We start from the raw sequence: 15,674 nt of genomic DNA, 5'->3' as shown, positions 1-15,674 counted from the left end.
TTTTCACACACTGTTGCTGGTATTTTGGCCCATTCCACCATGCAGATCTCCTCTAGAGCAGTGATGTTTTGGGGCTGTCGCTGGGCAACACGGACTTTCAACTCCCTCCAAAGATTTTCTATGGGGTTGAGATCTGGAGACTGGCTAGGCCACTCCAGGACCTTGAAATGCTTCTTACGAAGCCACTCCTTCGTTGCCCGGGCGGTGTGTTTGGGATCATTGTCATGCTGAAAGACCCAGCCACGTTTCATCTTCAATGCCCTTGCTGATGGAAGGAGGTTTTCACTCAAAATCTCACGATACATGGCCCCATTCATTCTTTCCTTTACACGGATCAGTCATCCTGGTCCCTTTGCAGAAAAACAGCCCCAAAGCATGATGTTTCCACCCCCATGCTTCACAGTAGGTATGGTGTTCTTTGGATGCAACTCAGCGTTCTTTGTCCTCCAAACACGACGAGTTGAGTTTTTACCAAAAAGTTATAGTTTGGTTTCATCTGACCATATGACATTCTCCCAATCCTCTTCTGGATCATCCAAATGCACTCTAGCAAACTTCAGACGGGCCTGGACATGTACTGGCTTAAGCAGGGGGACACGTCTGGCACTGCAGGATTTGAGTCCCTGGCGGCGTAGTGTGTTACTGATGGTAGGCTTTGTTACTTTGGTCCCAGCTCTCTGCAGGTCATTCACTAGGTCCCCCCGTGTGGTTCTGGGATTTTTGCTCACCGTTCTTGTGATCATTTTGACCCCACGGGGTGAGATCTTGCGTGGAGCCACAGATCGAGGGAGATTATCAGTGGTCTTGTATGTCTTCCATTTCCTAATAATTGCCACCACAGTTGATTTCTTCAAACCAAGCTGCTTACCTATTGCAGATTCAGTCTTCCCAGCCTGGTGCAGGTCTACAATTTTGTTTCTGGTGTCCTTTGACAGCTCTTTGGTCTTGGCCATAGTGGAGTTTGGAGTGTGACTGTTTGAGGTTGTGGACAGGTGTCTTTTATACTGATAACAAGTTCAAACAGGTGCCATTAATACAGGTAGCGAGTGGAGGACAGATGAGCCTCTTAAAGAAGAAGTTACAGGTCTGTGAGAGCCAGAAATCTTGCTTGTTTGTAGGTGACCAAATACTTAATTTCCACCATAATTTGCAAATAAATTCATAAAAAATCCTACAATGTGATTTTCTGGATTTATTTTTCTCAATTTGTCTGTCATAGTTGACGTGTACCTATGATGAAAATTACAGGCCTCTCTCATCTTTTTAAGTGGTAGAACATGCACAATTGGTGGCTGACTAAATACTTTTTTTCCCCACTGTATAAAATGACATAAGCTCACCTTCCTGATCTCCGTCACATATACCCTGCCCCAGCACAGCACAGTCATAGTCAATAACATAACATCAAGACACACATTTTACAGAATTAGCTCAAAGGATTTTTTTGGGGGGTTCCAAATTATTGTCAATTCAGAGGCTCCAATATAAACAGACGATCAGCAATCTCAAAACAGTAACATCCTTTCCAAGAAGAGTTTTGAAGGGAATTAGAAGACCACCGAATGTCCAGAGATGGAGAATGGCAACAACAAAAAACAACCAAATGACAAATCAAAGGCTGGAAATAAATATCTGTGGTCGGGGGGGGGGGGGGGGGGGGGGGGGGGGGAGTGGACGACTGTTGTGATAAAAACAGAAAGAGACAGAAAGAGAGAACGTGAATGTGACTGGAGTGTTACTGGATGGCATGTTGGTCTGAGTGGCTTTTGCAAGATAACAATAGACTTAGCTTAGAGGTTGAAGTGGTCCGGTGCTGAGAACAGACACCTAGCCCATACAGTAGTTATATAGGATGAGCCATGACTAGAATACAATATATACTCATGAAGTGGTCCTCTGTAGCTCAGCTGGTAGAGCACGGTGCTTGTAACGCCAAGGGTAGTGGGTTCGATCATCCGGGACCACCCATAAACAAAAAAAAACGTATGCACACATGACTGTAAGTCGCTTTGGATAAAAGCGTCTGCTAAATGGCATATTATTATTATTATTATTAAGTGGGCCGGTGCTGAGAACAGACACCTAGCCTATACAGCTCGAGCACTGGTACCTCCACCGGCTCTACAATACCAACCTTGATAGGATAATATTAAAAGTGAGAACTGGAACACTTCAACTATTACTTTAGCTTGAATTTGGCTCCTGGCCAAATTCAAACCTGCACGGAACACATTGATCAAGTCACATGAAGCACATTAAATAATTTTGCACCTGTACTTGACTCATGTCTATTATATGCGTGACTCTGAAAAGCCATGCGGTCAAAGCAGTTGAGCTAAGAAAGCTTTAAGAAATATCTTAACTCTACGCACATAATGCAACGCCCCCTAAATCTTTACTTTACACTGTAGTGTAAACCTTAGTGTAAACCTTAGTGTAAACCTTAGTGTAAACCTTAGTGTAAACTTTACACAGGTGTGTTCTGTCTGTCCTCATCCAGTCCCACTACAGGGAGAAGGGAGGGAGGGAGATGAAAGAGGCACTGACCTCCGGTCTTAAAGAAGCCAGGGGGGCCCTGTGGTATCTAGTGTGTCCCAGGATGGCTCCCCTGTTCTGGGCGGGACCCTGAGGCAGACCCCCCTGGTCATGGCTCTGGCCCTGGGTCTCCACGTCTCGCTCCTGTCCTAGACGCCACTCCAGCTCATCCCTCGCACCGGACTGTGACTGGGGGGGGGGTGGGGGTCAGGGGGGGTGACAGGTGAGGGAAGTGTGTGGGGGTGTGGGGATAGATGGGATGGGGGTGGGGACAGAGGGGATGGAGGTGGGGACAGAGGGGAGGAGGGGAGTGCATGAAGCGGATTGGTGGGTGAACGGAACAAGCAGACGAATGACAACAAACAAACGTGGAGGAATATAAAAAAAAGAAAAAAAAGAAAAAACATAAAAAATGGGTAAAGAAGACAAAGCCAAGGGGGAAAAAATCTACTAAAAACTAAAACAGAACAGACGGGTTAGAGAACTAAAAACTAAAAGAGAACAGATGGGTTAGAGAACTAAAAACTAAAAGAGAACAGACGGGTTAGAGAACTAAAAACTAAAACAGAACAGACGGGTTAGAGAACTAAAAACAGAACAGACGGGTTAGAGAACTAAAAACTAAAAGAGAACAGACGGGTTAGAGAACTAAAAACAGAACAGACGGGTTAGAGAACTAAAAACAGAACAGACGGGTTAGAGAACTAAAAACTAAAAGAGAACAGAAGGGTTAGAGAACTAAAAACAGAACAGACGGGTTAGAGAACTAAAAACAGAACAGACGGGTTAGAGAACTAAAAACTAAAAGAGAACAGACGGGTTAGAGAACTAAAAACTAAAACAGAACAGACGGGTTAGAGAACTAAAAACTAAAACAGAACAGACGGGTTAGAGAACTAAAAACTAAAAGAGAACAGAAGGGTTAGAGAACTAAAAACAGAACAGACGGGTTAGAGAACTAAAAACTAAAAGAGAACAGACGGGTTAGAGAACTAAAAACAGAACAGACGGGTTAGAGAACTAAAAACAGAACAGACGGGTTAGAGAACTAAAAACTAAAAGAGAACAGAAGGGTTAGAGAACTAAAAACAGGACAGACGGGTTAGAGAACTAAAAACTAAAAGAGAACAGATGGGTTAGAGAACTAAAAACTAAAAGAGAACAGACGGGTTAGAGAAGTAAAAACTAAAATAGAACAGACGGGTTAGAGAACTAAAAACTAAAAGAGAACAGACGGGTTAGAGAACTAAAAACTAAAAGAGAACAGACGGGTTAGAGAACTAAAAACAGAACAGACGGGTTAGAGAACTAAAAACTAAAAGAGAACAGACGGGTTAGAGAACTAAAAACAGAACAGACGGGTTAGAGAACTAAAAACAGAACAGACGGGTTAGAGAACTCAAAACTAAAAGAGAACAGACGGGTTAGAGAACTAAAAACTAAAAGAGAACAGACGGGTTAGAGAACTAAAAACAGAACAGACGGGTTAGAGAACTAAAAACAGAACAGACGGGTTAGAGAACTCAAAACTAAAAGAGAACAGACGGGTTAGAGAACTAAAAACTAAAAGAGAACAGACGGGTTAGAGAACTAAAAACAGAACAGACGGGTTAGAGAACTAAAAACTAAAAGAGAACAGACGGGTTAGAGAACTAAAAACAGAACAGACGGGTTAGAGAACTAAAAACTAAAAGAGAACAGACGGGTTAGAGAACTAAAAACTAAAACAGAACAGACGGGTTAGAGAACTAAAAACTAAAAGAGAACAGACGGGTTAGAGAACTAAAAACTAAAAAAGAACAGACGGGTTAGAGAACTAAAAACTAAAAGAGAACAGACGGGTTAGAGAACTAAAAACTAAAACAGAACAGACGGGTTAGAGAACTAAAAACTAAAACAGAACAGACGGGTTAGAGAACTAAAAACAGAACAGACGGGTTAGAGAACTAAAAACTAAAAGAGAACAGACGGGTTAGAGAACTAAAAACTAAAACAGAACAGACGGGTTAGAGAACTAAAAACAGAACAGACGGGTTAGAGAACTAAAAACTAAAAGAGAACAGACGGGTTAGAGAACTAAAAACTAAAACAGAACAGACGGGTTAGAGAACTAAAAACAGAACAGACGGGTTAGAGAACTAAAAACTAAAAGAGAACAGACGGGTTAGAGAACTAAAAACAGAACAAACGGGTTAGAGAACTAAAAACAGAACAGACGGGTTAGAGAACTAAAACTAAAAGAGAACAGACGGGTTAGAGAACTAAAAACTAAAAGAGAACAGACGGGTTAGAGAACTAAAAACAGAACAGACAGGTTAGAGAACTAAAAACTAAAAGAGAACAGACGGGTTAGAGAACTAAAAACAGAACAGACGGGTTAGAGAACTAAAACTAAAAGAGAACAGACGGGTTAGAGAACTAAAAACTAAAAGAGAACAGACGGGTTAGAGAACTAAAAACAGAACAGACGGGTTAGAGAACTAAAAACTAAAAGAGAACAGACGGGTTAGAGAACTAAAAACTAAAAGAGAACAGACGGGTTAGAGAACTAAAAACTAAAACAGAACAGACGGGTTAGAGAACTAAAAACTAAAACAGAACAGACGGGTGAGAGAACTAAAAACAGAACAGACGGGTTAGAGAACTAAAAACTAAAAGAGAACAGACGGGTTAGAGAACTAAAAACTAAAAGAGAACAGACGGGTTAGAGAACTAAAAACAGAACAGACGGGTTAGAGAACTAAAAACTAAAAGAGAACAGACGGGTTAGAGAACTAAAAACAGAACAGACGGGTTAGAGAACTAAAAACTAAAAGAGAACAGACGGGTTAGAGAACTAAAAACAGAACAGACGGGTTAGAGAACTAAAAACTAAAAGAGAACAGACGGGTTAGAGAACTAAAAACTAAAAGAGAACAGACGGGTTAGAGAACTAAAAACAGAACAGACGGGTTAGAGAACTAAAAACTAAAAGAGAACAGACGGGTTAGAGAACTAAAAACTAAAAGAGAACAGACGGGTTAGAGAACTAAAAACAGAACAGACGGGTTAGAGAACTAAAAACTAAAAGAGAACAGACGGGTTAGAGAACTAAAAACTAAAACAGCAGGAAACAACTAATGGAACATAACGGACGGAATGGAACAGAGTTAGAGAACAAAGAAAAGTGCAAAGAGAAAGACCAACTTAAAGACCACGGCGTACGAGAGGGACGAGAAGAGGACTAGAATGAGGATGAACAACATGATTGGCTGAAACATCTGAAGGATGGAGGGAACACAAAGAGGAGGAGAAAAAAAAGAGGGATGGGGGGAAAAAAAGAATGCAAAAACACTGGTTATGAAGCGCATGCAATGAGGGATACATGAGTCCAAACCAACTGCTGATAGATAGATAGAATAGATACCACGGCAAACTGTTAGCTTCAGCTAACTCACCACATGCTAAACGCATGCCAGCAGCCATGCAGTAGAAGCGGTAGGAAAAGGTAACGTAGCTTAGATCTTAACTCTACACACGTGTAATGCTTTTTTTCTCTTAAAAATTAGTGGACTTTTGTTATAATTTAATTGTTTTATTCAAGGCATATTGCTTCGTTCCCATGCTTCTATTCAGTTGGTCTCAGGTGACTCTGGGGTATCGGGTTAAATATCCACAGCCATTGGAGGCTCGGGAGTCCCGCCTTAACGCACATTTTCGCTGATCGGACTGTCTGTCAATTTGTGGCGGAACAATACATCACAGGCGCACAGGCCGCATAGTGCTGCAAAGTTGAGATTCTTCTGCAGCGATAGGAAGCAGTCCCGTCATTCTACGACAAACACACATCAATTTATATCTCATTTAATTAAATAAAAAAAAACTTGAACACAATTTGAAGATGTGAAACACTTTATATTAGATGAAAAGTTCAGATCGTGACGAATCATTAGAGTCGCTAGCGAACTCTGTGGTGTGTTCACAGGGGGAGAGAGTCAACAATGAATGACAACAGTGAAGGATTTTCCTGACCACTAGTTACAGTGCATTCGGAAAGTATTCAGACCCGTTGACTTTTTCCACATTTTGTTACTTTACAGCCTTATTCTAAAATTGATTAAATAGAACATGTTCCTAATCAATCTACACACAATAATGACAAAGCAAATTTTTGCAATTTATTACAAATAAAAAACAGAAATACCTTATTTACATAAGTACTCAGACCCTTTGCTATGAGACTCGAAATTGAACTCTGATGCATCCTGTTTCCATTGATCATCCCTGAGATGTTTCTACAACTTGATTGGAGTCCACCTGTGGCAAATTCAATTGATTGGACGTGATTTGGAAAGGCACACACATGTCTATATAAGGTCCCACAGTTGACAGTGCATGTCAGAGCAAAAACCAAGCCATGAGGTCGACGGAATTGTCCTTAGAGCTCAGAGACATGATTGTCTCAAGGCACATATCTGGGGAAGGGTACCAACAATTTTTTGCAGCATTGAAGGTCCCCAAGAACACAGTAGCCTCCATCATTCTTAAATGGAAGTTTGGAACCACAAAGTACTCTTCCTAGAGCTGGCCGCCTGGCCAAACAATCGGGGGAGAAGGGCCTTGGTCAGGGAGGTGACCAAGAACCCGATGGTCACTCTGACAGAGCTCCAGAGTTCCTCTGTGGAGATGGGAGAACCTTCCAGAAGGACAACCATCTCTGCAGCACTCCACCAATCAGGCCTTTATGGTAGAGTGGCCAGACGGAACCCACTCCTCAGTAAAAGGCACATGACAGCCCACATGGAGTTTGCCAAAAGGCACCTAAAGACTCTCAGACCATGAGAAACAAGATTCTCTGATCTGATGAAACCAAGATTTAACTCTTTGGCCTGAATGCCAAGCTTCACATCTGGAGGAAACCAGGCACCGCTCATCACCTGGCCAACACCATCCCTACGGTGAAGCATGGTGTTGGCAGCATCATGCTGTGGGGATGTTTTTCAGTGGCAGGGACTGGGAGACTAGTCAGCATCGAGGTAAAGATGAACAGAGCAAAGTACAGAGAGATCCTTGATGAAAACCTGCTCCAGAGCGCTCAGGACCTCAGAAGGTTCACCTTCCAACAGGACAACGACCCTAAGCACACAGCCAAGACAACGCAGGAGTGGCTTCGGGACAAGTCTCTGAATGTCCTTGAGTGGCCCAGCCAGAGCCCAGACTTGAACCCGATCTAACATATCTGGAGAGACCTGAAAATAGCTGTGCAGCGACGCTCCCCATCCAACCTGACAGAGCTTGAGAGGATCTGCAGAGAAGAATGGGAGAAATTCCCCAAATACAGGTGTGCCAAGCTTGTAGCGTCATACCCAAGAAGACTCGAGGCTGTAATCATTGCCAAAGGTGCTTCAACAAAGTACTGAGTAAATAGTCTGAATACTTATGTAAATGTAAATCCGTTTTTTTTTTTTTTTTATATACATTTGCAAACATTTCTAAAAACCTGTTTTTGCTTTGTCATTACGGGGTATTGTGTGTAGATTGATGAGGGGGGGGAAACAATTTAATCTATTTTAGAATAAGGCTGTAAAGTAATAACATTTTGAAAAAGTCAAGGGGTCTGAATACTTTCCGAATGCTCTGTATATATAAACATGATTACAGTAATAAGGCCAGCTGAAATCTTATAGTGTGTCAATTATAAAGCTGATTGTGAGTTTTGTAGATGATCAACAACAACAAAATCCAAGCCCTATTCCCCCATTGTTCATGATTAGGTTGTTCATAGCGTATGACGTTTGAAAATGAAATTTACTATATCATAGATAAATAACAAATACAACAAAAAAAAGCAGAACATCTGAGCTTTCTAACGCTATAAGGTATTAATAGGTACTGTTCATGGCCCTCTCATGGAGATATGTTTTATACAGCCATCCACTTAACATTAACGTTCAACAGGTTTTAACTTTATTTAAAGTTTTTATCATTCAACTTTTTGATTTTAACTTTATTTCCTTTATTTCAGAAATGTGGACAGACCACAGCTTTCATGCTTGAGAGAGTGTTTGGTTGTTGCGGCTGTTTATTTAGTTGTTTGCAGTAGCTGTTGGTTGAGTTACAATATATCTCACACCCAGCCAAGGGGTCCTATAGGCAGAGTACAGAGGGTAAAGCAGATCATATGAGCCATGAGCCACTATCGCTAATCTACTGTCAAATGAGAATCTATATTCTTAATTGAGAACTTCTTCATTGAACAATCTGCTTAACAGAGGTTCAAAAGAAGACATCCTGTAATACTGCAGTAAGCAGAGGCCGGTGGGGGTTGTTGTTGTTGTTGTGAAAACCACATAGTATGTTTACGTGTTGACTCATTTCATCAGTGGAGGCAGGGTTTGACAGTGGCTTGTTTCTTCTGAAGGCGACTCGGCACTCTGATCTATAAATGGATTGGTTGATTGGTTAAGTCATTGGTTGATTGATCAATTCTGCAAAAAGCCGTCTGGAAGAAACACCTTCGAACCACCGTTTGTCCCCACTGAGTTTGAAGCAGGCATCTGCATGTTGGTTCAGGTCAGGGCGATGGATGAAGTCGTCAGGGTGCTATTTTTGGGTGCAGGTTGCAGGTGCGTATGGGTATGTGGATGCAGCAGCGGTAACGAGTGTGAGAGATGGTGGTTGGGGACTAGGGAGGATGGGGGTGGGGACTAGGGAGGATGGGGTGGGGACTAGGGAGGATGGGGGTGGGGACTAGGGAGGATGGGGGTGGTGGCTGCGTGGCTGAGCTGGGTGGCTTGAGGTGGGGCAGTGGCTGCTGTGGCCCCTGGGAACCTCTGCAGGTAGCTTAGTGGGTAAGAGCGTTGTGCCAGTAACCGAAAGGTCGCTGGTTCTAATCCCTGAGCCGACTAGGTGAAAAATCTGTCGATGTGCCCTTGAGCAAGGCACTTAACCCTAATTGCTCATGTAAATCGCTCTGGATAAGAGCGTCTGCTAAATGACTAAAATGTAAATGTACACCTCTTGTTTCTCAATCCATCGATCAAGATGTTCACAATTTTTGTTTTAGCCCAGCACTAAAACAACTGATTCAGTTGGTTCATTGAATCCGGTGTGGTAGTGCTGGGATAGAGAACAGATGAGCACCCACTGGCGTTCCCCAGGAATGTTCAGTGTTGAGTCTGAACATAGGGGTCCATAGACGTTGTTTGTTTATGCCTCATGACGTGTGTTGAACTTGAGACCAGTGTGAAACAGACTTTAAATTAAAAACTTGACTTGTGTTCTGAGTGGACCAGTCCTTTAATAAAGCTGTCCAGACCTGGGGCTATCTCCCAAATGGCACCCTATGGGCCCTGGTGAAACGTAGTGCACTGCATAGGGACTAGGGTGCCATTTCAGGCCTGGCACCCCTATGGGCCCTGGTGAAACGTAGTGCACTGCATAGGGACTAGGGTGCCATTTCAGGCCTGGCACCCCTATGGGCCCTGGTGAAACGTAGTGCACTGCATAGGGACTAGGGTGCCATTTCAGACCTGGCTAGCTGTGATGAATGGTTCTGTGTATTTGCCGCGCTACGCTGCATTAGCATCACATTTAGAGGCTGGGAATGGCTCTACTACGACTGCTCACTGGGATGAGTTCAAAATCCAGTAGTAATGGACTGTACCATTTACACAGACTCCCCTTTGGGGTTTTATACCGTTTAAATCCAGTAGCAATGGACTCTACCATTTACACAGACTCCCCTTGGGGTTTTATACTGTTTAAATCAAGTAGTAATGGACTCTACCATTTACACAGACTCCCCTTGGGGTTTTATACTGTTTAAATCCAGTAGCAATGGACTGTACCATTTACACAGACTCCCCTTGGGGTTTTATACCGTTTAAATCCAGTAGCAATGGACTCTACCATTTATACAGACTCCCCTTGGGGTTTTATACTGTTTAAATCCAGTAGCAACGGACTGTACCATTTACACAGACTCCCCTTGGGGTTTTATACTGTTTAAATCCAGTAGTAATGGACTCTACCATTTACACAGACTCCCCTTTGGGGTTTTATACTGTTTAAATCCAGTAGCAACGGACTCTACCATTTACACAGACTCCCCTTGGGGTTTTATACTGTTTAAATCCAGTAGCAATGGACTCTACCATTTACACAGACTCCCCTTGGGGTTTTATACTGTTTAAATCCAGTAGCAATGGACTGTACCATTTACACAGACTCCCCTTGGGGTTTTATACTGTTTAAATCCAGTAGTAATGGACTGTACCATTTACACAGACTCCCCTTTGGGGTTTTATACTGTTTAAATCCAGTAGCAACGGACTCTACCATTTACACAGACTCCCTTTATGGGTTTTGTAATTCTCCTGTCTGTGACTCTGTCTGCGTTCCCAAGTGGCACCCTAGTCACTTTTAAAGTACTTTTATAGTGCATTACACAAAAGTAGTGTTCTAGGGAATAGGGTACCATTTGGGACTGACCCCCTGGACTGTCTATATCCCCTTGGCTAAACGTTACTTTGCAGATTAACCCTATTCCTCACTGCTGTTTAAAGTCACATTGCGCTCTCTGACAAGACATGTTCATTACTTCAACCTTTCTTTTTTATTGCTCTTTTGATTCTCCGGTATCATAATGCCTCAGAAGGAATACGGGTGAGCATGTTTTATGTCTAATAGTTATTCATGCTTCGCAAAAATAACCCCCTTTTTTATGTCCCGGTTAATGAACAAATATCAACTACGTTTTATTACTGTAATGTTTTCCATAATAACTTCTAACTGACTTATTAATAAGTCTTATTGATACTTGAGCCAATAAGGAAGCAGCCAGGGGGTTGACGTCCAGATGTAGCAGGGAGACAGTACAAACGTGTATAGGGGCGTGGTCTGCAACCCAGGTGGCACCTTATTCCTTATTTAGTGCATTACTTTAGACCAGGGCCTATAGGGCTCTGAACTGGTGCAAGCTGGAAATACTTGCTCCAAACCGAGGACAGCAGTCAAATGCTCCTTATATGAGACAAGGGCTTAAGCCAAGTAAAGCAAGCCATAAGGATCTGGTCAAAAGTAGTCACTACATAGTGAATAGTGTGCCGTTTCGGCCGTACCCCTGGATAGAGACAGATACAGGTCAGAGGTCACAGGAGTGTCCCGTCCTGTCTTCCTTACCTGGAAGTCTGTAACCAGGTCGCGTCCCAGGGTGCTGATGGGCGAGTCTCGGGACATGGAGGTGACCCCTGACAGGAAGCTGCTGGACTCTGTAAGGTTGGGCATGGGCGACAGGTCGTCCCCCCGATCCCGGTCCCCTCCCCTCTCCCTCAGCCCGTCTCCCAGGTGATCCACCTTGTCCATGAAGATATGGAGCTCTGTCCTGAAGGCCTTCATACGGGTGTTGATAGTGTCCAGGACCTGGGAGTCTTGTAGGGACTCGGGGAGGGTGGTGGTGTCCCCCCTGTCCTCTCCACTTCCCTCCCCTCTGTGTCCTCTGAACCCCTCTATGCAGAGACTGTCCCCTCCTGTTACTACAATCTTTCCCTCGTAGATCAGACTGTCCGTGTCGGTAATGAGACGGTCTACAGTCTTCCCAAGACGCTCTGCTTCTCGTTTGACGTTCATGAACATCTCGCGTTCTTCTCGTCTGAGGTTGGCTAGTTCCGTGGCGTCTGAGGGCTTGTGACTTCCGAACCCCGATGTCGTGGTTGTCTTCTCAAACAGGTCCTCCGAGTCGCTCTCGCCGCCGACAGGCCCCTCCCTCTTGGGGTGTAGGAGGAGGAGCCTCCCGGTCTCTTCCTCCTCGGCGGTGTCGCGGCGGCCGGTGTCGCTGTCTGCATCGCTGTCCCGTGGGGAGCCGGTGCGGAGGCCCAGGTGTTGGGCCAGGTCACAGCGCTGAACGTTGGACATCAGGACTCTGTTCTCATACTGCAGCTTCATTACCTGGACGGGTGAGGAGACAAGACACCATTATGTTAGCTTCAGGAACGTCTTAAGTTAAAACGTCTTTATTAAGATAACAACCGGATACAATGCACAGAGCATTATGGGTACTGTAGTGCGTCATACACCGAGCATTATGGGTATTGTAGTACTACATACACAGAGCATTATGGGTACTGTAGTACTACATACACAGAGCATTATGGGTATTGTAGTACATCATACACAGAGCATTATGGGTACTGTAGTACATCATACACAGAGCATTATGGGTACTGTAGTACATCATACACAGAGCATTATGGGTACTGTAGTACATCATACACAGAGCATTATGGGTACTGTAGTACATCATACACAGAGCATTATCGGTACTGTAGTACATCATACACAGAGCATTATGGGTACTGTAGTACATCATGCTACACACCTTCCCGCTGAGCTCGTTGATCTGCATCCTGGCTGCTTTCAGCTCCTCCATCATCACCACACCGCTCCCGTTACCCCCGCTGCCACCGTTACTCCCATTACCGGTCTTCATCAGCATCACTCCGACCTCAACCTCCTCGTCTCTCGGGCCGAACTTGAAGCGGTTCAGTTCGGAGGTCAGCTGTTTGTTGTGGTCCTCGATCTCTGAGATGGACCGCCGGAGAAGTTCTGCCTCTTCCTCTACAAACTGTAGGTGGCGCCGCAGCTCCCCGGCGGACTCCAGAGCGTCTCCGCCATACGGGGAGGAGGGCATGCTGCCGAACGGCTCCCGGCCGAAACAGTCCCTCTCGTACTGGCAGCGGATGTCCTCGTTCTCAGCCCTCAGGCCTCGGTTCTCCACCTGATAATAATGATAATAATGTTATGTTTTATTTATGAAATGATTTTCATGCTGTACAAAGTTAAAAATGAAGACAAAGTTTGTGTCCGAAATGGCCTCCTATTCGCTATGTAGTGCACTACTTTAGACCAGAGCCCCCTGGGTCTAAAGTAGTGCTTAGGACTCTGGTCTAAAATAGTGGAAAAGGGTGACGTTTGGGACACACAGCCAAAGGTAAAACAGTCAGGGCACCTACCTCTAGTTCAACGATCTTCCTCCCCAGAATATTAGCCTCTTCCTCCACCAGTTTGAGCCGGAGCCGCAGCTCGGCCTCCCTGGTGCTGTGAGGCCCACCACCGGCAAGCTCTGCCAGGGGTAGAGGGCTATCCACGTCCCCGTAGACTGACTTATACTTCTGGATCTCCTGCTCCAGCTCTTCCTTCTCCCTCCCCAGCTTGGCCATCTTCTTACGCATGAGGGTGGATTCTTCCTTAGAGAACTGCAGCTGGCACCTGAGATCTGCACTGTCGTCCTGGTTCACATACTTCTTGTCCTTAAACGTTTCCCTGCTCCCTCTCCGCCGTAAAGCGGTCTGTGAGAAGGAAGGAGAAAGTAGCAGTTGTCACAAAATGCTTATACAGTAACCCAGCCTAAAACCCCAAACAGCAAGCAATGCAGATGTAGAAGCACGGTGGCTAGGACAAACTCCCTAGAAAGGCAGGAACCTAAGAAGAAACCTAGAGAGGAACCAGGCTCTGAGGGGTGGCCAGTCCTCTTCTGGCTGTACTGGGTGGAGATTATAAGAGTACATGGCCATTTCAGGCCAGATCGTTCTTCAAAATGTTAAAACGTTCATAGATGACCAGCAGGGTCAAATATTAATCCCAGTGGTTGTAGAGGGTGCAACAAGTCAGCACCTCAGGAGTAAATGTCAGTTGGCTTTTCACAGCTGAGCATTCAGAGGTCGAGACAGCAGGTGCGGACTCCTTTGAAGTGAGTTTAAAGTCTACATGTTCAGAGAGACAGACGGGCAGACGGACAGACAGACAGACAGACAGAGAGAGAGACAGACAGAGAGAGAGACAGACAGAGAGACAGACAGAGAGAGAGACAGACAGAGAGAGAGAGAGACAGATGGACAGAGAGACAGACGGGCAGACGGACAGACATGCAGGCAGGCAGGCAGACATGCAGGCAGACAGAGAGAGAGACAGACAGAGAGACAGACAGATGGACAGAGAGACAGACGGGCAGACGGACAGACATGCAGGCAGGCAGGCAGACATGCAGGCAGGCAGGCAGGCAGACAGACAGACAGAGAGAGAGACGGACAGACATGCAGGCAGGCAGGCAGACAGACAGACAGAGAGAGAGACGGACAGAGAGAGAGACAGACAGATGGACAGAAAGACAGAGAGACAGACAGACAGACAGACAGACACACGTTGCCCCCTCTGTCCTGTGTTTACTCCCATGTTATGGTGCTGTAACCAAGTGGGTTCCCCAACATAAACTGAGACCAGGAAGTGAGTGAGTCAAGGTCTGTCCCTGCCGGGTGTAACGAGGTCACAACACCCTCAGTCTTTCCATCTGGCTGGCCATCTATGATTCACTTACACGACTAGCTAGCACCGCTAGGCTATTCAAGTTAGCACTACATTTACTGATGTGGAGAGGAGACTTGGGGATTTGGTTTTGAAGTTTTATGTATTTTCCTAAAGCCATCGGAGATTGTAAATGTCACGTGGGTTTGACTTTATAACGCGTCTATAGCTGCCACACGGTGGTCTCATAGGAATCGGTAGAAATGTCTTAATAAGTAACAATTCATGATTCACCTGAAATGGTCAAACTTGGGACTCAGATATTTATTTAGCAACATTCTGCAGTATATACCAGTGTAAATCAGGTGGCAGAAGTCTACATGTCTTTCAGTCCAAAAAAAAAAGGCTTCAGAAAATAGCCTTCTGTGACCCAGGAAAACAAAACTGCTAAGTTTCAATATCATTACGTAGATAATGTTATGAACATGAACACTGTGTGATTCAAAAAACGTGGGAAATGTGCACATTCAATTTAATATTATAAATCAAAGGTACGAATTTCGAAATCATAACAAATATTTTGGGTAATTGCCCCTAGCAACATTGTGAGGTTGCCATGTTACATCTCGGTTACCAATGTTACAAACATTCCATGTCCGTGCAGAAAGCAACGCATTAATACTGGACTGGAGGAATCCCGAAATAATAAGAGATAATAAGAACCTGTTAACGCTAAATAAATGTTTCTCAGATGCCAGAACAGTGTTTAATTTAGCTGTCGGGACGTTGCTTTGTTGTAGCCCTTTCCTGCATTTGAATGCATGGGTGGAATGTTAATATTTTCATAATTAACAAACGTG

The 15,674-nt window shown here is 44.4% G+C and overlaps 1 protein-coding gene across 1 annotated transcript; it reads right to left on the bottom strand.

Annotated features, from left to right (window-relative positions):
* Window positions 1-2,547: 2,547 nt before the first annotated feature.
* LOC311115984 (microtubule cross-linking factor 1-like) lies at window positions 2,548-13,862 on the bottom strand (the record flags this gene model as incomplete). The annotated part of the gene is made up of 4 exons (XM_084191100.1): window positions 2,548-2,718; window positions 11,698-12,462; window positions 12,893-13,291; window positions 13,527-13,862. Coding segments are annotated over 4 exons (1,671 nt in total), but the record flags the coding sequence as incomplete, so codon positions are not given.
* Window positions 13,863-15,674: the final 1,812 nt, after the last annotated feature.

The sequence above is a fragment of the Coregonus lavaretus genome, assembly GCF_964263955.1.
Source record: "Coregonus lavaretus genome assembly, contig: HAP1_SCAFFOLD_7666, whole genome shotgun sequence".
NCBI classification, from domain to species: domain Eukaryota; kingdom Metazoa; phylum Chordata; class Actinopteri; order Salmoniformes; family Salmonidae; genus Coregonus; species Coregonus lavaretus.
The sequence above is the reverse complement of the archived record's forward strand: the minus strand, read 5'-3'. Positions and strand labels throughout refer to the sequence as shown.